Consider the following 23,803-nt stretch of genomic DNA (forward strand, 5'->3'; position numbering starts at 1 on the left):
CCTGCACTCTTTCAGAATATGCGTTCATTTATGCCCAACACTGTGGCAGCTTTAGAATTAAACCTCTACTGTACTAACATATTCCAAAAACAAAAACTTGTGATGAAAATACAGGAGATTATTCGTTACTTCCCTAGTTTTCGATGGCAAATTCGTCACCGAAAACCAGGACCTCCTTGGTCAGTGGTATAAATAGATGTGAAGCGACACAAAGTTTCTTCACGGCGCCTGGCACTTTCGTTGTTTTCAAAGCGTCAGGGAGAATCAGGAAGTTACGTCAAAGTTTACATGGTTAGTGTCATGCAAAGATCAGTCGATCGCGCCAAAAGTATTAACACAAGATTTTCTGTAATCTGCTAAGATTTAGAATCTCCAGGTTTCTCTTTATTTCTGTAAAGAAAAAGAAAACATTGTTAATACGCCATTCAGACATGAGATGCACAGTTTCTTTACGGAGCCTGAAGATCCATAGCCGGATCTTTGTTCCTGTGCCTATTAATACAACGATTAAAAAATAGGTTTTTCAAAGTGAAACGCATCTTGATCGTAATCAAAAGTTACAGAGGATTTGTATTTCCTTCTCTTTTTCTTCTTTTGTTTAAAAATTCTTGTTTATTTTTTGTTCTTCTCGCTCACAGCTGACTAGTGTGAAATTTACCAAATCAGGGACACCCATTCCCTTGGATTCTGCTGGAAACGAGATTTGTTTGTTATTTCTGAAATATGGAAGATGCCGCTTTAGGAAGAAATGCAAGAAATCACACTGGACACCACCTTTGCCAGGTAACACACATTCCTCCATGATACAGAAGCAATAATTACTAGCCCAATACACCCTAACATGAGTATACATATTCTCCATACTGTTTTATAAAAATTACCTAAGGTGCTGACAAGGAGAATTTGTTTAACATTCAAGAGCTTCTTAAGTTGGTGTTTATTTTCCTTAATTTCATGACCTTCATGCATGATTCAGAGGTAATATAGTATGGTAAAATTAGATTAGGTAGTCACTCTCAGGGATCAGTTGGTTAACTCTTTAACTCCCAGAAGTGATTAACTTAAAACTTCTCCCTACAATATCCATACATTCTTCAGAAAACAGGTAATGAGAATATTCAACCTTATCAGGTAGAAGCTGCTATCTTGATCTAGCACCAAGATCTCATAACTAATTTACAAAGAAATGTGCAGCTACAGGGGAGAATTAACAATCAGATCTTGGGAGTTAAAGGGTTAAAATGAAATGGCAGTCAGATCCATGAGCCCAAAGGGGCAAGGGGAACTCGGTTTATGTTTCTCATGGTACTTTTCTGATGTTTACATGTCCAATATCAATTTTAACAGAATTTGTATTTGTTTTTACTTTACAGATGAGGTGTTCCCACTGCCACCACCTCGCCCACCATCCCCTCCCTCATCATTTCCTGACCATTGCAGTTCCTTTGAACAAGAAGTTGCCAACCCATATATTTCTGTACTGGACAAACAACAATATACTGCGCTTGTGAATGAAGCAAATACTGAAAAGGAAAATATTATTTTAAATACCACATGTGCAGAAACATCCATCACATTCCCAAATTTGGACTCTCTTCTAGACCAAGAGGAGTTCAAGTGCAGATCTCAAGATCAATCTTTTGTTACAATGCCATCTACAAATTTTTGTCCCAACAATTTTCAAGAAGATACTGAGCCAATGTTTACTAGTGCATCTACCTCAAATAACTCTCTGACACAACCCTGTCTTGGAACTGACATCAGAGATCTAGCCGAAAATACAGCAAAGGAAATCAGGGACTTAAAAACTGCATCTGATAATAATGAGAGTTCAACAAAGCATAAGCTGGAAAAAGTATTGGATAGGACAATGGAAGTTATTAATAAGGGGAACTGCAGATTTGATTATTTATATCATCATGTGGGACGAACTAAAGGTTGGTTTATGTTTGTTACAAAATGCCCTTTTCCAGGAACTGTATAAAGTGCATGAATCCAAGCATGTATGTGAAGGTGGCTTTGTGGAAGGCAGAGCAGCAAATGTTGACAGAAGAACGAGAAGTAGTCAAGTTGTTCCAAAGTTCCAAGGCAATTTCTGCCCCAAAAAGAGATCTCTCATACACCTCAATTTTCCTAATATTTTTCTGTAATAGGAAAACAGCAGAAAGGAGGTTATGGTTAGCCTCTCTATTCTATTTGCAGATTGCAGCTGGAGATTTAGAAGCAGTCTGGATCAAAGTTATCAAAGTTATGGAGCTTATTATGATAATATGAGTCAGAAACTTCAGTTTCATCACCAGCCACAGAACAAGGTAAGGTGGGTTAAAAATGAAAAAGAACAGAATTTTAAACAAGAAAGAAGATTTTTAATAGCATGCAAATGAGCACTCTTGGACTGTATTTGATAATCTTATAAACTAAGTTAATTGTAAATTGTTAAAAAATGCAGACATTACTTTCGTAATTTTCAGCACTTGCTGTTTCCTGGAATAGTGTTCTTTCTTTCTTTCTTTCTAACAGCCTGTCACGAAGCCAGGAAACGATTCTTGTTTTCCTTTTTAAACACTTTATTATTTATCTTAAACTTCTGAAAACCTTACGATCTCGAACCTTATTTATAGTAGCCGATTACACCATACTTTTATCTGAAACTCTATTTTTAGCAGCAAGAACATTCTAGACGCTAATGATGACATATCCTTAAAATAGCTCAATAGAATGTTCCGGAATATGGAGAAGTTTCTAGCTCAGCTTATGCAATAGCGTTGTGTTAAATCAATGTTCTATTAATTTCTGGAGACTTCGTTACACAGTCAGTGAAAGTGTCTAGATTGCGATACCCAATTAAGATCCAGAGAAGAGAGGGATTTTAATTGATCGATATCATTTTGTACAACCCCAAGCATTTTTTTGTTGTTTTTTTTTTTGTTGTTGTTGTTTTATGTAGATATATATATTTTTTATCTTTTGCCTCTCTCTTATAGGTGGAGAAAAAAAGATTAAAACTTCTTCGAAGGTCTCACTGGAACACATTACAAACACTTAATACAAGGCTGGCTCAAGTTCCTCCAGGCTACAATTTGAAAGTGAATTTTGCGCGTGTAAACTTCAGCAGGCTAAGGCCATATTTTTATCTACTGGTACAGCAGGTTAGCGTTTTCAATTCGATAAACTCCAAATAAAACCGATAAGCATATAAATTTCTTAGTACCGAAAAAGCACACTAACATGAATTCGTTTTAATGTACAGGAACAATGGTGTGAAAAAACACTGCACAACTGATTCATCTCATGGACGCAGAAATATGAAAAAATAATGAAACGTACTGGTTACGTTAACGAAATACAACGCCACGTACTGCATTGTAAATTTAACTGAACACAACGCTAAATCAATTGTAACGCACTTCAACGGATTCAACATAACGAGTGGTGACGGAATGCCACGCAACAAAACGAAATGATACGGAATACTGTAGTAAGCCATACTGAATTAATGCAGTACAGTCGTTGAAATTCATCGCTCCGTCATGTTACGCGATCATATAGCCGCAGAACTACACTGTACTTACACAGCAGATTCAAAGGTAGAAAGTTCTCGATAATCAACTGAACGCTTCTAACAAAGACTTAAGAGACAATTTTCCCTCGATGACAGATATTACTCTCTCTCTCTCTCATTATGGTTATCTCCTATATGTTACATTACAGTGCCTCTTCTGCGAGGACACAACCGAGAAGCGATGGAGACCTCACGCATTTAGCTGTTTAGTAACAGAAACTTTGATGGCCCTCTTTACCAGCTGCAACATCACACCGGAAGAGGCAGAAAGGAAGATGCAGGAATGGGGTGCAAGACCAGTCAGGGTAGGTACTCACCTTGAGATTCTGGTTTCAGTTCAACCATACAGAATGTTTCAGATAATGAACATCACGAGAAACGTGAACCAGCTTTACTTTAGTGAAAAAAATGTGACAGTAAGAAAGCTGTAGATACGTTTAAATGGTGTTCAACAGTCTTGATTTCACACTCAAAAAAAGGTATGCCCGCTAAATTACTTTCAAAACACCTGTTTCACCCTTTTCTTTCCGAAGGACTCGAGTCTAATGAAGTTTCGCGGAGTCGGTACAAAGATACGTCAATTTTTTTCTTGAAACGGGAAAACAGGACCCGCATAAAAGTCTCTAGCAGGGTTTGAAATACCTAACCTCTTCATGTACTACCGGTACTTTCTGAAGCAAGGAGCTTTATTTGATACTAGGAGCAAAGAGATTGAGCAACTGATAGTCAGGATTAATTCTGTTTTTAATGCATATTTTACCAAGTTCTCCACACTAGTGATGAAACAGGAAGACAATCAGGTTAGAAATTATGTTTTCATTCTTAAACTGAAGGAGCAAAATAAACGCACGACAAATGGCAGATAAATCTTTCCTCTCTCAGAATGTTTTAATTTCGAAAATAGGCCGACAGTAACTTTACCCATTTCAGTTTATAAACTTTTAAACGCAGTTGCGTTCAAAAATGGCGCGCTTGGAGCGAGCGAGCCTTTGTCTTCAACGCAGCAACGAATAACTGTAGCTTTGAAAGAGATCATTATTTAAACCCCTTGCTTTATCTTTTTATTCTTGAAGGCAAGGCAGTGTATTTCTCACATGTGGAACATCATTGTGAAATCGTCTTTATCATTAATTGGAGTTGCGCAAGAAGTCGTGGAATGTGAACAGAAAGTGTTTGCAAAGAAGCTGTAAGTTACTTATCGGCTGTTTATCTGTATGAAGGCAAAAAGAACTGAAGTCTTCATTTGATTGCCTAATTTGGTTACGCATAATCCTCGCCCTTACTTCCGCTCGCTTAAAACTACATTTAAAAAGTGCCTACTTTTAACGATTTGGAAGGCGCACCATATCTCCCTAAAGGTTGGACTCAAATAATCTCGAACATTCGTCTTAAGCTAAGTTTTGATTGTCCTTTAATTTCTGTCACGCAAAGAAACGCTCCGACCATGATAATTTTCCTGACTCTCGTCAATTGTTGGCGTAAATTGTAGTAATGTTGTTATGGGAACTCGTTTATTGATAAATCTTTTCATTACAGGTCTGCTGTGGATTATGCTTACGCCTGTTTTCTGGCCAGGCCATTGGTGAAGGCAAACAGGGAGAAGCCATCTCTACCAATCACTAAATCAGTACAAAAAGGAATAAAAGCAGCTACTGAAAGGTCACTGGCTGAAAAGAAAAGAAAAACGTTCAAGTCCCCAATGTTAAGTGAGAATATTCAAGTGCAAAGAAAAGCCATGGCTTTTGGGAGAACATCCGAAAAATCTCACAATGGCGATGCAAAAAGGAAAGCAGCGACTTTTAAGAAAAAGAGAAAAACGCGAAGGTCGAGGCAGATTTCGTTGCTGGATGAAGCAGGGAAACAAGATTTAGAAGAACGTTGTAAAAAAATTATTGACGAGTTGACATAGGGTAACATGCGCGAATCGCGCCCTGTTACAGTATTAATAGGTTATGTTACGTGAAAATAGTGATACCAGACAAGATCCTAGCATGAAGCTGACTAAGGACGAGTCAGTTTGGTCGCGAGCTTAGCAAACTACTTCAGTCGAAACGGGAATTTTTACGCTATTTTTAAGTTTATTTTTCCAGGAAAGTTCGGCAAGAAAAACAAGAGGCCTCAAGTTTGCGCACTCGATTCAGTTTCACCTCGTAGCTCTTGTCTGCACATGCCGTAAGTGTCTGGAAAATTTTTCTAGTCGCCATCGCCTTTAACGCTCAGCTCTTACTCGCCTCGGGTGGTAATGCAATATAAACAATCATATTTTTCCTCAGACCACATGTAATAACATTTACTGAAGGTTAATTGTTTCTCTTCAATAAAAGAACTAATACAAACAGCTGTCTATATTGATGAAATACATAGTTCACGCAAATATGGAGGCGGATTTTTGTCTTCCTTAACAGTGTTGCCTAAAATTTCAGATAATATGGTTTCCTCTTTCTGTGTCAAGTTCCGTTGGAGAATCTCTTCCTCCAAACGTTGAAGTAATTCTGGGTTTAAATACTCGGCTTTTGAACAAGCCCACATCAGTTGACACAGCTGGGTACCCTTGAAAATTCTCAAGTCTCTAGAAAGAAGCTCTTTTCCTAATTCCTTTACGAAAACTCGTGAAGGACTTTCCGCCAACACGAAAGAATACAGACACAGCGAAAGGCCACTATTTTTGAGATTTTTCACCCCTCGATTGTAGATGGCGTGAGCGGCATATTTAAACACCATACTTTGCGTGAAACCTCTTATGGCAAAAGACCAAGTGATCCAACATAGGCAAGATAATGGGAAATATTTGATTCGTTTTCGACAGATTTCTTCCTCGAAAGCTGCAAAGAGTTGTTCGCTTCCACTACCCGCAATTGCAAACGCGCGTGGAATGCTCACGAGTTCTATCATCCGAAAGTTACCGCACCCCTCTAGCAGAATTTCTTCTTCTGCTTGGCTGAATAACTGATCAGAGAAGATGCCCTTGATGGCAAAACAGTGCAAGATCTGATCAAGGTGTTCAACGAGCAACGAACTAAAATCTCTCTCCACAATGTTCGCCTGTAATTTTTCAAATAATTCTAAACTTCCGCCACCAACCTCGGTAAAACAAGACAAGATGGCGCAAATATGGCGATTTTCACAAAGATGCAACTTGATTTTCTCAGCCAATATGGCTTCCTCAACGCGTTTAAAAACTAGCGAGTGTTTGAGTTCCAAGCCAACACATCCCGGCAGAATCTGACAACAGACCTCAGCTCGGTGAAAGGCAGTTATATCGCGCGATAGAATTTCTTCCTCACAAACCTTACCCAGGTGGTGGTCTTTTTCTTGAATTACTCCTAAGGACCAAATGACATTCGATAGACCTTGCCCTTTACAGGAAATAATCTGATCAGAAATAAAATCTAGGATCTCATGGTATGCACTTTTTGTACCATTGATTTCCTTGTCTCTTTCTTTCTGCAGAATCGCTCTTTCTCTCTGGTTTTTCTTGACAATTTTAGCGATCATATGAAGTGCTGTTATGCTGTTCACTAAAGACTTCAGATCTTTCCATGACTGATAAAATTCCAACTGATCTTGAACTGTGTGCTTGGACTTAATCTTCTCATTTACCTCTTTTTCTCTTAAATAAAACGCTGGTATTCCTGTCAACTGTTGGTGATCCTGTGACAGTAAACAATTCTGTGGCTGCATCCCTTTACTTTGGGTACTCGCAGATTTGAATGATGAATACAATGAAAAATTTGAGCTGTTTTTTGTCACAATGTATTGATGAGGTATAAAAGTCTTGAGTATAACAGTAGGTAATACCCTCCAGATGCATGCAACTTTGTGCAGGGTCGAGGGCACTGCATATCTGCTGTGATGGGCTATCAAGTTCATGTTATTGTCTGTAAACAGAAAATGGGACCATTAGTCAGCCAAAGAACTGTAGTGGTAAACAACAAGTACACTCATTATTATCTTGATCAGGGGTGGGATGTACAATCATTTGGGCCTGCCAGATTCAAGATTACTGCCCTTATTAGCAAGCCCTAAACACAATTTTTATCAATATTCATGATTCATCTAATCCCAGCTTCTGTAGCTTGAAGTTACAAACAAAGGAGTAAGCTACAAACTGTAGATCTGTGCCTCGCACAACATTTTCATTACCTGAAAGACCTAAATGCATTCTCTCTTGCCAAAGAAGTGAATCTTAAATAGAAATTCTACTTTCTGTCTTATGAAGTAATACTACATCATCTATCAAGTCTGCTTTCTTTTTCTCTTGCCCCTCTTTGCGATAATAAACTGCCTCCTTACAAAAGTAATAAAATATCAAGAGGATTACTGGTTGATCATATACCAAATTCTCCAAACTAACATCAGAAGAATTGTATGGTAGATAGTAAGGAGAATTATTATTTCGATAGGGGCTGACTTGATAACCTCAAGATCAAACTAACTGCCTGTACTTAAATTTAATTTTCTTATTATTTCACTGTAATACCTCTATTTGCAAGCAATAAAAGATTTGTTGTTGATGCTGTTGTTGTAGGTATTGGATAAATTCACCCCAATTTTTTTTTTCATAATGCAAACAATACACAAATTTTGTCAGAAAAAACTAATAATCCAATTGCTAAGTTTCTCTCCACTAACTCTGCTTAAAAAATCAGCCCTGCTTAAATTATCAGCCATGCTTAAGTTTTCCTTTGAGGTAGGCAATCTGATAATGACTACAGAAAGAGAATAACAAATCACATTTCACTGTGTTACCATTATGATAGTAAATCACAGCATACCAGCAGAACTCAAGCGCTTTTGTATGCAGAGCCATTCTCAGCATCATGCATCATGCATCATGTGCATTATGTTCTACTGTTTAGAACTTGCAAGTGATTGGTTTCTACATTGCCACTTAGTTTTACAGCTGTGCAGTTCTGCTGTATATATTTCGCATACATGTGGGATTACATTACAAATAAAAGCTACATTCAAAGAAGGGGAAAGGGAATACTTCGTTTTTAAAACTAACATCACACAAAATTATTCTTTTAAAGTAAATTCAAAAAGAAATATACCATGAGCTAGTCCTTTACAACACACTAACTAAACTTATTGTTTTGTCTTGAGTATGCTGAGTGCACACGCACATTTACTAACAGAGGGGGACACGATATACAGAAAATTTGCACGAGGGCACGACGAACAATTTTACAAAATATATTTTTTTCTCTCGAGCTAGCTCTTTCGAGTTTGTCCAATATAAGTTTAACCAAAAATAAATTCCTGCGCAAATGACAGTATCCGAGGGTTCCTGATGCTTTCTCTCTAGTAATATGTACACTAGTAATTAGGTGGCCTCCCATTTAGTTTGTTTGGTTTTTTTTGTTTACTTCAGATGATTTTTGGGAATACACTACGTCTTGCAGAGGACAACTCGTGTTATGTAATATCTAGCTTCAAGACGGTTAACGACGCATATGTTAACGTGACGTAGTTTAAGTTTTCCGTAATGAGTTCAGGATATACCTGATCAATTCGACGCTGATTCTTCAGTTCCTGAAGCACGTCTGTTTTAAGGATGTTGTCGGGGTTACATCGCTGTACTTTCTTGAGAGTAATCAGCCATCTTGTACTCAGGAAACTATTGGGAGCCTGGGGCCGAAGAGATCTCATTCCCAGGACAATCCGCGTGCTATCGCCGAACCGGATGTAGAGGGTGAAAGATAGATAGATTGCAGGAACCCATTATCCTGGGTTCCTGGAAATTGTAAGTTTGCGCTTCTAGTGCTATTTCTATGAATTTCAGGGGTCTATTGTTTGACGCGACACGTGATTAGCTTTAGGCGAAGTTGCACTGGTGTAGGCATCGGCGCCACGATTGATTTCCTTCCAAGTTTTGAAGAAAACGATGGATCGTGGATCGACCATCTGAACTACTATCGACCATCGACCGGAAGTTTCGGACTGGATTACGGATTCTATCCATTCAGAGATTCAGATTTTGGATCACATCATTAATTCGGTCAACTTTTGTCGGCTATGGATAAAATTTTTGCTATCACTCGCGCTAAAGCGTGTTTTGTTGTTGTTGTTATTGTTGTTGTTTTATTGTTTGTTTTGCACATCTTTCTCTTAACGTGCTCGAAGATAAAACTAATAGAGACATGAGAGGCGCAACATGAAACAAAAAACCATCCGCTGAACCCTTAGTTAGTTTAATTGCGCTTTTTCCAGATTCTCCGAATGTTGACATGCGTAGCAATGAAGAATTGGAAGGAGGAAATTGAGCCTTGGATGAGTCTTGGTAAAAACTGACAAACAAACGTTTACAACATAAGAACTACCAGTTGTTTTTTATTTTAAATTGGTAACATACGACATGTTGCTATCGTTGAACGACTCCACTTTTTTAAATGTGACTGTATTATTTGAAATCTTTCTAGCTATATATATTCCTTGTTCCAGGCGTTTGTTTGGTTAAACGGAGCGAAATATTTAACGGCGCCATAGTAGCGACGGAGTGAAAAGCGCGGGAGATTTGGGTTACACGACACGACCCGACCAGACCCAAATCTTTCTCGCTTTTTCACTTCGCCGCTGCAATCGCGCCGTATACATTTCTCTCCGTTTTATTACGTGGACGCCTAGGCTAAAAAATGTAACGATTGATTTTCCAGCTTCAATTTCTTGGACTTCAGTTTTTCCATCGCAGTTGCTGTAAGGAAATAAATTGGTGATGAAGAAATTAGTTTAACAAATACGGTTTATTCTTAACAGGAATTCGACCGATCGACTTCGAATGTAAAAGGGTATTTATTCATTGACACTGAAGAGGGTTCCAGCTTCAGAAGCGCTTCTGAATGCAATCAAATAGCGATAAATGAAGAGCACAGGCAAAGGAAAACAAGAAGTCGAGGAACAAACAAAACACAATAAAGATGGGGGAGAACATGTGTTTTTTCCTGAAATGTCTTTCTTTTTAAATAAAGACATTTCAAGAATATCATAATAATATCATTTTAAAATGTGGTTCATAACGTGTAAAAAAAAGTGTGAAATTTCTTTATTTATTTGCTTTACGAAAAAAGCCCGTAAAAACAAAGCGAAAAAAACTACACGCTGAGTGAATCAAAGGCAGATATGGACTCACAGAGTTCTTTAGGTATTCTGAGATTATGGCTTGTTCGGGCGCGGTTCCTTTCAGCTGATTTCTGTATTTTTCAAGCTGTTGGCGATCCTTCATCGCAACTAAGGTCTGTAACATATGTATATAGATACGTTTGAGTCTTCCATATCAAAGCATTGTCATGAAAGGCAAGCAAGTAGTAAAAGGGGAGCTTTTCATCAACCAGGGCACAAATATGAGATTTCTCTAGTTATAAATAGCGAAATTTTGTTTTGGACTGACAGCTTCAAAAGATCACCCCAGGTGTTTTAAGTAACAAGGAAACTGGACCACGGGGAACTGTGGAATATTTTGGGGAGGGGAAACAATGAATTTCTGCTGAGCCAATTAGCCAAAGGATGTGATATTCGAGTTCTTTTTTGTTATCACACACTCATCGGACGACCTTATCAATTTTATTTAGTTTCTTTCCTTCCTAGTTTCAACTAAATAAGCTGGAAAACGATTTAAAAGACAACGTCACCTCAATAGCTGCACGATGGCATTTTGTTTTCGTCGCTGCTGAAAGCCGTTGGTTAAGATCATCAATCAAGTTAAGGTAAGTGTTTAACACCTGTAATAAAGAAATAAAGGAGGGTAAATAAGGCATTATAATTCACATAGTGTGGGAGTTATGACCGGAAGAAAGTTAGCGCAACTCAAAGTCAACAGATCCTAGTGAGAGCAGTAATTAGGGTCAATAGGAGAACACTGCGGAAATTTTTTCCTCACTCGTTCTACCTCTCTAAACATAGAAATGCGAGCTGTGTTTTCAGCAAAAGCGTGACGAAATACCGTGAAGGGTTTCCCCGTGGTGGACTGACCATCCATAGGGATAGCCTTTGTACTCAGCCAATTTGAAAGATGAAAGAGGGAAAGTGCGATGCACCACACTGTATCCAAAATAAAAGAAACTTTTGGTTAGCTCTCTCGACAGGTTTTGCGCCGACAAGCCACTCATCTGTCACAATCATGCCTTTGACAAATTCAAACTAAAAATTCCGTTGTACACTGACACTGCGGCAAAGGAATCTTCTCAGCGATCAATTAAAAATGCCATACGCCAGTGTGAGAGTCTAGCAGTTCAACTGGTTCATTCATAATATACAGTGATGTCTCGTACGAACCTCGTTCCAAAAAGAGATCCAAAAACAAGTAGCTGCACAGTTAAAGCCAATAATTTTGGTCTCTTTTTAACATTACAAAACTAAATTTACCAGTAATTTCCTTGACGCGACGTTACTTTGTTATTTATCTATTTATTGTAATACCTGTTCAGTCGCACCGTGTTGATGAAGCAACTCGACGACTTGAGTGAATCCTATTGCTGATTTCATTTTAACTTTACCTAACCATCCCTAAAATATAAACACAAAAGCAATTGGTCAAACGCGCAAACAATTAGTCATTCGCTAATACAGGCAACTTGGACCGATTTGTGGATATCTTGGGGTCTGTTGCAAGCAGCTTAAACCGGCTTAGCTGCATAATAAAGCTTTAAAGTAAAATTCAAAGAAAATTTTTGAAAAATAAATGCAAGGGAATGACGCAATGGCACCTTCGTAGTAGTTATAATAAGTAGTTATTATGACATGAAATGTAGCCTTTTTTCTGCAGGGGGGGAACTGAAAAGGCTGAAGAAAAGACTTGGTACAAAGGCTGGGACCAACAACAAACTCAACCTGAAAGTTATGCCAAGTATGAAAATTCACACCCAGGCTACAACGGCAGGAACAGAGACTTCTCACCACTGCGCCATTCCTTAGTCCAGACTGACGCTGAAAAAAGGGAGTCTGTTTCCCAGCTCAGCTCATACAATCTGCTCTTTTTACATAATAAAAACATTGAGCCTGAAATGTTTACTGTTTTTCGGCAATTCATATCAATCTTCTCCATGCTCGACCATCGTCATTCATTTTTTGGCTTATTCCTCTCATTTTGACGTTTTTCTACCTTTATAGTCAACATTTCCGTGTTTTCTATTCCCTCGCATCGAAAAAAATGACTACAATGTTGTAGCACATCTCCTTTAAATACGAAACCTTGTGTTTTTGTAGTTATGTACTTAACATAAGTTGGGTTTCTTTCGGCTCATAATGGCCGAATTTAGTCATAAGAGAATTAATGCTATTTCCCCATATTGTAAACGTACTTTTACTGTAAACATCTGTTCAAGGCCTTTCCATTGTTTTAGCTTGGCTCGGGAAGATAACGCTGTCCATTCATACTGTTTTTCGGATAGCTATAGAAAATCATTAGAGTATTAAGGTAGGTCAACGTAAAGTGATTAAGGAAGAACTTTCAAGTTGAGTGCAATGAAAAAAAAGAACAAAAGAGAAAAGTTATTAGTCACACGCATGTACCACACGCACAGGAACGCAAACCCACAGCACGCTCATGAAGAATTTCCCAAACGGGTTTATTACATTCGTGCGCTGATAGCATTTATCGAAAAGCTTGTCATTTGACTAACGGGTTTGTTGTTTGAGCAAACTACAAGCTAAGGCAAACATTTAAAGCTGCCTTCACTGCATGAAAAAAAAAACTTTGCACCTTTCGACCCGGAGTCCAACGTATGGGCACCAGGCCATCGCGTCTGGAACTTACCTTAAATCTAGCGCGAATAGCCATAGGACTGGTGAAAACACTCTTAAGTAAAAAGAACAATTACAAATAATTAGGTGTAATATAAAAAGGAGATTTAACTCATCACACACAAAAAATACATCGTATATGTGTCCTTGTTATAATAATTTATACCTCGGGCTCTCCAAAATGATATCGACAGCAGTAGTATAGTGTCACAATCACTGAGCACAGCGGTAACGAAGCTTGCCTCGGGTGCGCTACCATCGCGTGGTTCTTTCGTTCACGTTCAGCTCGGGAATCTGCGTCCTGGAGGGCAAAAGAAAAAAGGGAGATTTCTAACTGGAGAAACGATAGCTGAAAAAGGTTATTTTCCAGGTTTTAAGACGTCAAAATGACGTCAAGGAAAATGAGTCAGTTGTAGGGTTCAAAAGCACAAGAGCATATTCGGATAATTCTATATTCTTTTGTGGTTGTTGTGATCGTCGCAAAACAAAATTTTATTTCTTTAATTTTCAGTTTTAAGTTTCGTGAGGTAATATTTTCATCCTCCAAAAAATGTGTGCTTTTATATCAAACCAGGTTGAGGCAGTTTTCGACACCGTAATTAATACACGTTTGCTGTATTTTAGCAACAGCGGGCTTCCATGTTTAAATCACCTCATCTTAAGACAAGGGGGGTTGAAAAAGTTCGAGAAAGTTATGCAAACCCGGTTTGCTTAACTTTTTTTCGAATTCTCCCAAAAGCCTTGCGTTTAGATTAGGCTATTAAACATGGAGAAAGACCTCTATTACTTTTATAAAATATTTCTGAGAAACACAGCAAGCGTAAAGTAACAATCGTGTTTGCATGTTCTCAACTAAACACACGCACCAGCCAATGAAAGCGAGCTTCTATCTTCAAGATTTCATAGAATTACCTCAATGAGTAATTGCTGCTCCAATAAATCAACATATTCTGTCAGATAAGTCGTATATTCGGCCAGTTCGAGATGACCTTCAAAATAATGTCTGAAAACGAAGATGAACATTTAAATGAGTTAAAGATAAATCAAAATTAAGGTGACAAGGACGGTGTCATGGAAACTAAACTTTGAAAACACTAATGCAGGTGTGAAGACGGAGGTTTTTGTCTGAATGCTTTTATTGACAGTCGAAAGTAATGCTACTTGGCATAACAAGTAAGTCTGTGCAGCACGAAACTAGCTTCAGTTTGTTCAAAGAAGGTCTTTGTCCTTTACTTGTCGCTTACCTTGTGGGTGTTTTTTTTTTTTTTTTGACAAACAAAATGTGACAAACAAAAAAACCCGATGAACCACACAAATTGAGTATTTTAGAAGTGAACTGGAAATTCTTAAGGAAAAAATTAAGACATTTACCTGAGAACGTATTTAAGCTTGGTTAATCTAACACCAGGGTCTTTTGATTTAATGGCCTGTTTAAATTGAAGCATCTGGTAGAGAAACAGACCGGCAAAATAGTCATTATCAATGCAAGGTTAGATCAATGTAAAATCCTCTTCAACGCAAGCGGCCCTGATCAAGCCGGAGCATTCCGCAATTTCCATGAATAGGAACTGTAGGAGTGAAACATCTTTCCCAAGAACACAACATAATGACCCAGTCTGGTTTCGAACCCATGCCTCTCAACCCGGGCCCAGTTGTTCAAAAGACGGATAACGCTATCCAAAGGATTAATTGCTATCCAGCGGATTAGAGTTAACACAAATAGCGTTATCCATCCTTAAAACAACTAGCGTGTTATCCGTTAGATAATCCAGCGGACTAGAGTTAACACAAATAGCGTTATCCATCCTTCAAACAACTGGCGTGTTATCCGTCAGATAACCGCGTCTCCTATGTATGAAGACGATACAAATGAAATAAACGAACAGTGATGACTACAGTCCCTATTCAGGCTTTTTCTGATAATCTTCTTGTCACTTACCGCTGCCTCCTCGTATTTACCAACAGATCTACAATAAACAACAACAAAAGCAACATTTTCAAACAGATGTTGACCCGGTCAAAAACACAGAGAGCTTGAGAGAGGAAAGGGATGAGATTTATAAATTGCAATTGATAGTTGTTTCATCAAATTAATAATCTCTGCTACTGAAAAATAAAAAAACAAAACAAAACAACCTCCACTTTACTTGACCTGATAGGATTGTGACGTTATCAATGAGTAGTTAAACTACAGAGTTAGCGATTCTAAAACCAATACTGAACACAAATCATCTACTAACACCTTGCAACAACACTCTGTCTGACATTCTGTCCTGGTCACTTATGAGAGTTATAAGGTTAACAGCGGTAGTAGACCGCCAGTAATTGTTTTTAATGAAATTCCTGGATACATACCGATACAACTCTGTAAGTTCAGTATACTCATAATGTTCGCTCAGGTATTTGCTCAAGTGGTGTACAGCTTTGGGACGCGTCGTCAATTCATCATGAAGGATACCTTGAAAACATTGTACAAATCAGCATTCTGGAACTTCGTTGTATAAGAACTACGGCTGCCTTAACGAGCACTGATGTCATTGGCTGGATTTATTTTAGCCAAAGAGGAGGTCGCCCCGCATGCATAATGCGTTGCAAACGTAATGTATGGACAAACGTGGTCTTATAGGGAGAGTATATCGGAGACATTTTCAGTTAAACGCAAAAGTTTATTTTAATGATGTCTTTCTTAGGGCCTATTTACACGGTACGACTTTGTCGCATGCGACAAGCTTACGACAGGCTTACGACACGAATTGTTTCGTGTGAATCAAACCTACAACTCGCTTACGACTCTTAAGTCATGTCGTAGGCCTGTCGTAAGCTTGTCGCATGCGACAAAGTCGTACCGTGTAAATAGGCTTTTAAGCTACGTGGGTATGTACTGTATAATGAATGCATCCGTTCTCATTTTGAGAAAAAACAGAAGTACTACTTTTCTTTCATTTTTACTATTCCTCCTGTTAGTAAATGAAAACCTAAACACCACCCCACCCCCTCGTTAAAGATTTCATTCCATCTCTTTGTGGCACTGAACAAAACACCTTACGGTCCAACAGCCTTGAAAATGATATTAACGGTATCTTATCAACTGCTCAACTACTGGGGCTAATTTGTGCTGGCTTTAATTCCACCAATCAACAGAATTAGAGACAAATATAATTAATTGAATAAGTTTAAACAAAACACACATCAAACAATGAACAATGCTTATAATAGGGTTTGCAAACAATTTTTTTAAAAAAACTTACGTTGTTTTACTGATTTCCTCAAGAACAAGACCGCCTGAAAAATCAATAAACGGGACAGTGATCCTTACCACAGAAACCCCACTTTAACCACAGGTTCCTTAACTTTTAATGATAGAAAAATCCAGATTTTGTGGGTAGAGGAGGGGAGCATAGTGGGGAGGGGGGGGGGGGGAGAGGGAACTTTGGTATATATGGCATACGTGTCATAGATCTTTTTTTGGAAAAGTTTTGTTGTAGTGGGTTGACATGCATATGTCATTACATCCAACACATAAGGAAACCCACTGAACAAATTTCTATGCCTTAAAGGACCCTCAAAGAAAATAATCAGGCAAAGAAGGATTTTATTAAGTTAAGAAGCAAAGAATAAAGATTTTAATCAGAAAGTAACAATGTTACTTACAGCAGTTATTGCGTTTCCATCATGCTTTTTAATGGCATAGTCCAGGAGATCCAATTTGTCTTTTAGTGACTTATAAACTCCAAGGTTATAGGGCTAAAAGAGAAAAAAAAGGCAGTTGTAGCAATGATGTACTGTTGCATCAGATCATCATCAAATTCTTCCCCCTCCCCACCCCCTCTAAACCATATTCCTTGTGTGATAAAATAAGCAGAAAGCCAATTTATCATCAGGAAAAAAAATTTGGAAAAAAAATTTCCTTAGAACTGTATGGCACCATGGAGACAAGTTCAGTTTACATAAGCAAGAAGTTCCTTTAAAGTCAAGATTTAAATCTTTCATTTGTTTCAGGCACAGCCCATGTCCACAAAATTAACTTTTGATCGATGAAAGTGAAGTTTCAAAAATTCAATGGTGTGAACACTTCAAAATCATTATCAATGCTACTTTTGGTTCTTTAAAACTGAATGCTTCTCGGCAAGTAAGTTACTAACCACTACTAGTGAAAAACAGCTTTGAAAAGACAAATCTATCTGAAAGAAGTCTAGTTATTGAAAGAATCCAATGTAACAATAATATTATGAATCTTACCTCCCCGCGAATAATTCTTCTAACAGTCTCTTGAACTGAAGGCACTGCTGTTTTATCTCTTTGTGCCACCTGCAGTTTAAAGTTCACAAAACTGTCAATGCAGGAGACAATTAGCAATCCTAAGTACGACAAATGTGTTCCCAAATTCTCCTGAATGTTCTGTAACTAATTATTCCCTAAAATATAAATAAAATTCCAAACTAGGCAGGAGATAAGAATAAAAAATAATATCAATATTGACTTAACAACAACATCTCAGAAGCAACATTATGAAAGACGGAGGGAAGAAAGTAAGAAGAAATACTGTTGAGATCCATGGAGTGAAAAGGTTAGCAAGAGGAAGTATGCTATAATTGTGAGAGAGTTTTATAGTTTCCAATGCTATAGCCTGGTTTTAACTCCTTGATCTCTTGATTGAGTTTGTTTTCAGTTCTTGTCTTAAAAATTGCTCTGACTGTTTTCCTCCAGGTTCTCAAGTTCTTCCCACCCCACCCTACCCCACCCCATTCCAAATTTTCTATATTTGTCTTTTTTTCCCCACCAACTTCTTTGGTTGTCATGTTGGCAGACCTCAAGTACTGAGTTTGGTAATTTTCTTCAGTTACCAATCCTGTTTGTTTGTCTGTGTGTTTGTTTTCGTTGGTATTAATATGTATTTTTTTTCCTTTCATCCAACTAAAACATATCTGTAGCTATCAGAGTTCATCATGCTAGATCATTATTGCTACAAATGACACAAAATCTAGGAACCCATTACTTGTTCATTACATAATCCTCCCATATTTGAGAAGAGGATATTTGCACCATGGTAAAAAGAAATGTCCACAACAGGAACCAGCCATTCATGGCCAAGTCTAATTCTAACCTGTAGATCTTTCTTCAGCCGATTAACTTCAGCTTCAAGTCTTTTATATTCCATGACAGAGACTTGAGGGGCATTGCTGATAACTGAATGACAAAAGAGTAAAACATGATCATAATAAAAAACATCAACATTCTACACGTTTAGTAATTAAGCAATATGTAATTATTATATAATAAAGCTTTTTGTTACATTTGTCAAGATGTTAGGTAGGCGTTCACAACTCTGCTTTTCCTTTATAATCAAACAATTATTGAAATGAGTTGAGATCATTTGCTGATTTCAGCTTCTGATCAATCATTGCCTATTATGTTTGTAATGTCTGATCAGACAATGTGCTTGGGCAGCTAACAGGAATGCAGTTGAAGTTTTTACTTGTTTTCTCGTTTGTAGCTCAAAATCATCACTAAGGAGCAAATATGTTTCTTTTGTTTTCCACACTTTAAAAATTAGTGTCATCATCCCTTGATTCAACCAATCACATTTTGTACTTACTATCTTCACCATTCTTCATCCTCTCATTCTCTTGCCCACTTTCTACTCCTTAGCATTATCATTTATCAAACATTTGTCAAATACTCAGGTTTCTTCCACAGTAAATTATTACAATCACAGTTGATTTAGAGTATGTCCAAACTGCATGACAGTCAATGATGTCTACTTTTATATTGTTTGACAGTTTGTGCCCTCCCAACCACGATACAAATGTCATAAATGCTACAACTATCATGCCCAAAGACAACACTGTCAGCTCATGAAGCCACTTGGATGCAACTCCAACTTTACAAATTTTAAGGAAGTGAAATGACTTTCAAAAATAAGGCTTGCTCAAAATTTGATTTAATTATTAGACTGGCAGCACTTTATTATATGGCTGCAATATGGAGCTATTCCTGTGTTCTGATTGCCGCTACCCAAGCAGGCAAGATGGGCCCATCTTTCCTGCTTCAGAATGCTTCTTTTAATCCAGTGCAAGAAAGTGCATGGAGTGCATTTACAAAGTGCATAATTTTTGGACAATTTCAGTGATGGAGTTACAAGAAGATCAACAAGCAAGAGACAGTCAAAACATTTAGAAAACATAAATTAAAGACTCTTGTGGGTTTATTGTCAGTGCTACAAACACAGTGGGCTTTCTTTGCAGGGTCTTGAAATAAACAAGTCCTTCTTGATTCATAATAATAAGTAAAGCCAAATACTTGATTGAACAAGCTTGTTTGAACAAGCTAATTCTTGATGCATTTATATGGACATCAACTTTGGCTTAAAAAAAAAAAACAAACAAAAAAAGAATTTGGCCAATATCCAACCATCTTGACCTCACGCTTGGTCAATATTGTATATGTACTGAGTAGGATACTGCACATAAAAAAAAAATCCAGCCATTTACCATCTTTTATTGATGATGTCACACTATGCAAAGCAGCTTGAGTGGTTGTTACTTTGGAGGTTTGGTTTCTCACAGCTGCTGCTGACAGTGAGACTGATGAGGATGATGAAGATGTAGTAGTTACAGAGGATGATGAGGTGGTTATCACTCGCTGTGCAGATAGAGCTGGTGGTCTTTTTGGTGGGGTTTGAGATTTTGTACCTACCAGTAACATAGATCAAAGTAACTCACTATTAATAAATGTCGACAACTAAAAATTAATGGAAAAAATTTGTTATTTCTCCTGTCCAATGCGCAGTACTTGATAAGCTGCATTAGTTAGTAATTATAATCTTCACTTTCCCTCAGAGTTTGCAGCCAATCCAATTCAACTTTTCCATGAGTTGAAATCCTCTAAAAACCAGTAGGTGATAAGCAATCATGGAAGGCAAATATGTAACAGATTTGTTACCTTTGTTTACATTTCTTTTATCACCTTGCAACAAGTTTAATATGGAGAACTTAATTACAGTAGAGTATCAGAGTATCAAAAATAAAATGCTCCTTTGAGACTTACAGTTCAAAGTTCTCACATGCTCTAAATCAATGGTTTTTAAATCCAAAATGTTTACTTTTCTGTATAATCAATTTTAATCTACTGGATGATCATATATTTTTAACATAATACAAAATACAAATTTAGCAGTTTGTGATAAAACAATTCAGTCTACACACCTTCGAAAGATGAACTTTGTTTACTGGCATTCTTATTGCTGGACATGGCTGAAGACTGTGGGTGGACTCGCACTGATTGAGCAGCTGAATTTGAGCGAGTCTTTGACACTGTTAAAACAATATCAATAAATTTAATCAAATATGAGCAAATAACTCTGATAAGTATTAGAAAATTTCATATAATAAGTATTCCTTTTTTAATGGTTTTAACATATAATATGTGGATATTTGCAAGTTGCAGAGTATTTTTTCCAAGCCCTGGTAAAACGTCATAGCAGTGGAATGACCAATAATAGCCTGTGATAATAGATCTTGGTAACTGAATTTGTACTTTTAAGTCTCAAATTTGGCAACCAAGTCCAACTGTCAATTAAGGAACTGTTTTTATTACCAAGCATTTATAGCCTGATATTAAACTGAGATTAAGTAATTACAAGACTCTATTTAAAACACACTAGCCCCATCAACTAAATTGATTTACACAAGGGGCATGTGGTTAGTCCAATACTGAATTTAAAATCTAAATTATTTTAAAAAGTACATTTAAATGTTAAAAGAAATTATCATTAGAATCTGAGATAGTGAGAAGTTGTGGGCATTAATTTTGGTTTTGAATGATGGTTAAGATTCCCACAATTGAATGTCTTCAGGGAGTGAGTTCAGTGGGTTAGCACCACAATGCTGAAAGAAAAAATTTTTTTCAGAACATTTGATCATTTGAATGTATAAAGCATCACTGATATCATGTGGTTTTCTTGCATGTAAGTTTTTCTCTTTCTTCTTGACTGTCTGAGTATGAAGGCTTCAACTTTAAAAACTGTTACAAGGCAGTTTTGTAAATTCCTTACTAAGATTTGTTGTCAGTTTTCTGGTAACTTACTGTTATTTTTTGCCTGACCATATCCCAGCTCTGAGTCACAAAATTAGTTATTTTTGATCCTATAAACTCTAAAAGTGATCAGCATCTAATTTCTCCTGACAATAATACTGGCGAATCATTTGATCCCTAACACTGTAAGAATAAAGGAAACAATCACAAACCTAAGAAGCTTTGATTGTTACATGAAATCTCTTTGTCAGTAATAAAGGAAATATATAGAGCAGAGTATAGAGAATGTGGATACTGATGTTAATTTCAGTATAAAGGACTGTAAAAGTGGTCAAGGTCCACCAAACCCAATTATTATAATATTCATTACATCACTTCTTTTGTGACATCATACCTGGATTCAAACTGTACTCTACCCCACCCCATGCTTCACCAAGTTCCTCATCATCATCATCATCATCATTGCTTGCTAAACAACGAGACTGCTTCCTGAAGTCAGCCACTTCCTCTGAGTCGATCCAGCCAAAAGATGACTCATCATCATCATCAAATAGATTTGGCCTTTGCTTTTTGTCCTCTTCGCCTTCCCAATACAAATCAAAAGACTCTTCACTGAATAATAAAAAACCAATTTTTGATCATCAGGCATTTGATAATATGTGCAATGTAGCCTGCAGTGCAGGCATCTTATAAGGCAAGCTAACATTTCATGATCAAGCTTGCAATTGTTTTTTTTGATCAGCCATGTTTGATTAAGAGCTACTGAGGGGGAAGGGGGCAGGTAGAGGTTCTCTTTATTACCCCACCCCTCCCTTATCATTCTTTGAGACCATTGCTCCCCACCTTATTACAAATTTAATTTCTTCCTCTCCACACCTTTTCACTGTCGTAAAAATCAAAGACAGCAGCTATAATTTTCACCAAGAAAATACTGAGCACTTGCTCACCAAAATTACACCTAATCTGTGGGTTAAAAGAATATAAAAGCTACAAAATTTTTGTGTCCAGAATCCACATAGACTTTTAATTACAAGTTCCACAGGAAAAAATAATTGGACATTTGAGATTACATTCTCAGATTAAACAAGAGAGTTAAAACTGTTGAAGGGATTTATATCCAGTAACTAGACCCAGTTCCAGCCATTCTTAGAACCAAATTCTCACTACTAACCACCAAAAGTGGTTGATTCATGCATAGGCTAATATTGTCTTCAACATGGCCAATTACAAATCCACTCATGCAATCAAACAAAAGCATTATGCCATAATATTTTAATGTTTGATAAAGACAGTGTCAGTGAAGACATACGGAGTTAGCAAAAAATTATCATAAACTTGGGGAACAAACGGATTCAGTTTTTCAAGTTAGTTTTAGAGTCAAGCCTGAATAAGATAGTTTACAAAGCTCAAAAATTGTAGATGTAAAATTTTCTTCCATTGGGGGTAAAAACAAATATGCTGGAGCAACTTCAGAATACCCGGCCACTCATTTACATGTCATTGAATAAGAATAGCGTCTATTGTGTTATGCCTCGATCTTCAAACCCTCCCGACACATGTAAGTGAGGCGGACCAAAGTGGCCGGGTATTCTGAAGTTTAGCCACTTCTCAGCCGATTAGAGAAGTCAACAGGCATATTACCAAGTCAAATGGAAGATGTTGCAATTATGTTTTTGTAGTAAGGGGAACAAAGTATTCACAAACACCCACATACACATACTCATAAACAGATGTTGACTTTTAGAGTGACGTTTTCGAGAAAACAGTAAGTCTCTTCTTCTGTAAAAAAGAGAAAATGCTCTCCTTACTCGACTTTACTTTAGCACGGAATACAAGGTTTTGAAGATTGTGTGATTCAATTGAGGAAATTCCCTAGTTGGCTGTCATCATGACATGACCATGTCAGTCTCTGGACCGATTTGAACCAATCGTACGCGAGCAATTAGATCTGGTGGATACTTTACTAAACCTACTAAGTTCTGCTGCAACCAGTCACCAGTAATGAGCGCTAGAACAAAAGTTCAGACGCTAAAGCAAGCCCCTTCAATACTGCCGTCAAACAGGGCTGGGGTACCGGTATTAAAATGCAGAGCTGGCTCTCTTCGATAAAAGATAAAAAGAACCGGTGAACTTACTTTGAGCTTAGCTCCCGGAAACTCATCCCTCGAGACTAAAAATACAAAAAGATTTAGACTAAATAACTTCATGGAACAACACACCACTCTAAATTGAAAAGAACTGCAAAGAAAGTTGTTCCTCACCTCCGCCGAGCGCGCCATGATCAAACTTCCGTTTTAACAAAGTAATGCTGTTGTGTTATTTCCACAAAGTGTACCCGTACCCACTGTTTCCCCTCATATCCCTAGTTGAATGTTGTGTCTCTCTCCAAAACCTCTTGAATCTTTATCAATAGACGAACTTGATTGCACCTGCAAAGAGCAGTGATCGGAAGGGATTTCCCAAATTCCA

The 23,803-nt window shown here is 37.4% G+C and overlaps 3 protein-coding genes across 3 annotated transcripts; 1 reads left to right on the top strand and 2 right to left on the bottom strand.

The window, feature by feature from the left end:
- Nucleotides 1-39: 39 nt before the first annotated feature.
- On the top strand, nucleotides 40-5,473 carry LOC131771939 (uncharacterized). The gene is made up of 8 exons (XM_059087811.2): nucleotides 40-291; nucleotides 639-783; nucleotides 1,374-1,937; nucleotides 2,203-2,312; nucleotides 2,985-3,149; nucleotides 3,712-3,867; nucleotides 4,636-4,748; nucleotides 5,099-5,473. Exons 1-8 carry the CDS (start codon nucleotides 289-291, stop codon nucleotides 5,469-5,471), a joined length of 1,629 nt encoding a protein of 542 aa, XP_058943794.2. The 5' UTR covers nucleotides 40-288; the 3' UTR covers nucleotides 5,472-5,473.
- A 406-nt stretch (nucleotides 5,474-5,879) lies between these two features.
- Nucleotides 5,880-9,188, bottom strand: LOC131771940 (uncharacterized). Its single transcript, XM_059087812.2, has 2 exons — nucleotides 9,068-9,188; nucleotides 5,880-7,440 (listed from the first exon to the last, which is right to left on the bottom strand). Exon 2 carries the CDS (start codon nucleotides 7,430-7,432, stop codon nucleotides 5,906-5,908), a length of 1,527 nt encoding a protein of 508 aa, XP_058943795.2. The 5' UTR covers nucleotides 7,433-7,440; nucleotides 9,068-9,188; the 3' UTR covers nucleotides 5,880-5,905.
- Nucleotides 9,189-9,875: 687 nt separating this feature from the next.
- On the bottom strand, nucleotides 9,876-23,615 carry LOC131771931 (spermatogenesis-defective protein 39 homolog). The gene is made up of 20 exons (XM_059087798.2): nucleotides 23,596-23,615; nucleotides 23,470-23,504; nucleotides 21,729-21,946; nucleotides 20,506-20,613; nucleotides 19,792-19,992; nucleotides 18,405-18,487; nucleotides 17,540-17,608; nucleotides 16,952-17,044; nucleotides 16,549-16,582; nucleotides 15,656-15,758; nucleotides 15,240-15,267; nucleotides 14,672-14,745; nucleotides 14,213-14,303; nucleotides 13,467-13,601; nucleotides 13,314-13,355; nucleotides 12,859-12,948; nucleotides 11,978-12,064; nucleotides 11,191-11,280; nucleotides 10,692-10,796; nucleotides 9,876-10,256 (listed from the first exon to the last, which is right to left on the bottom strand). Exons 1-20 carry the CDS (start codon nucleotides 23,611-23,613, stop codon nucleotides 10,236-10,238), a joined length of 1,725 nt encoding a protein of 574 aa, XP_058943781.2. The 5' UTR covers nucleotides 23,614-23,615; the 3' UTR covers nucleotides 9,876-10,235.
- Nucleotides 23,616-23,803: the final 188 nt, after the last annotated feature.

Source organism: Pocillopora verrucosa, chromosome 7 (assembly GCF_036669915.1).
Source record: "Pocillopora verrucosa isolate sample1 chromosome 7, ASM3666991v2, whole genome shotgun sequence".
NCBI lineage: Eukaryota > Metazoa > Cnidaria > Anthozoa > Scleractinia > Pocilloporidae > Pocillopora > Pocillopora verrucosa.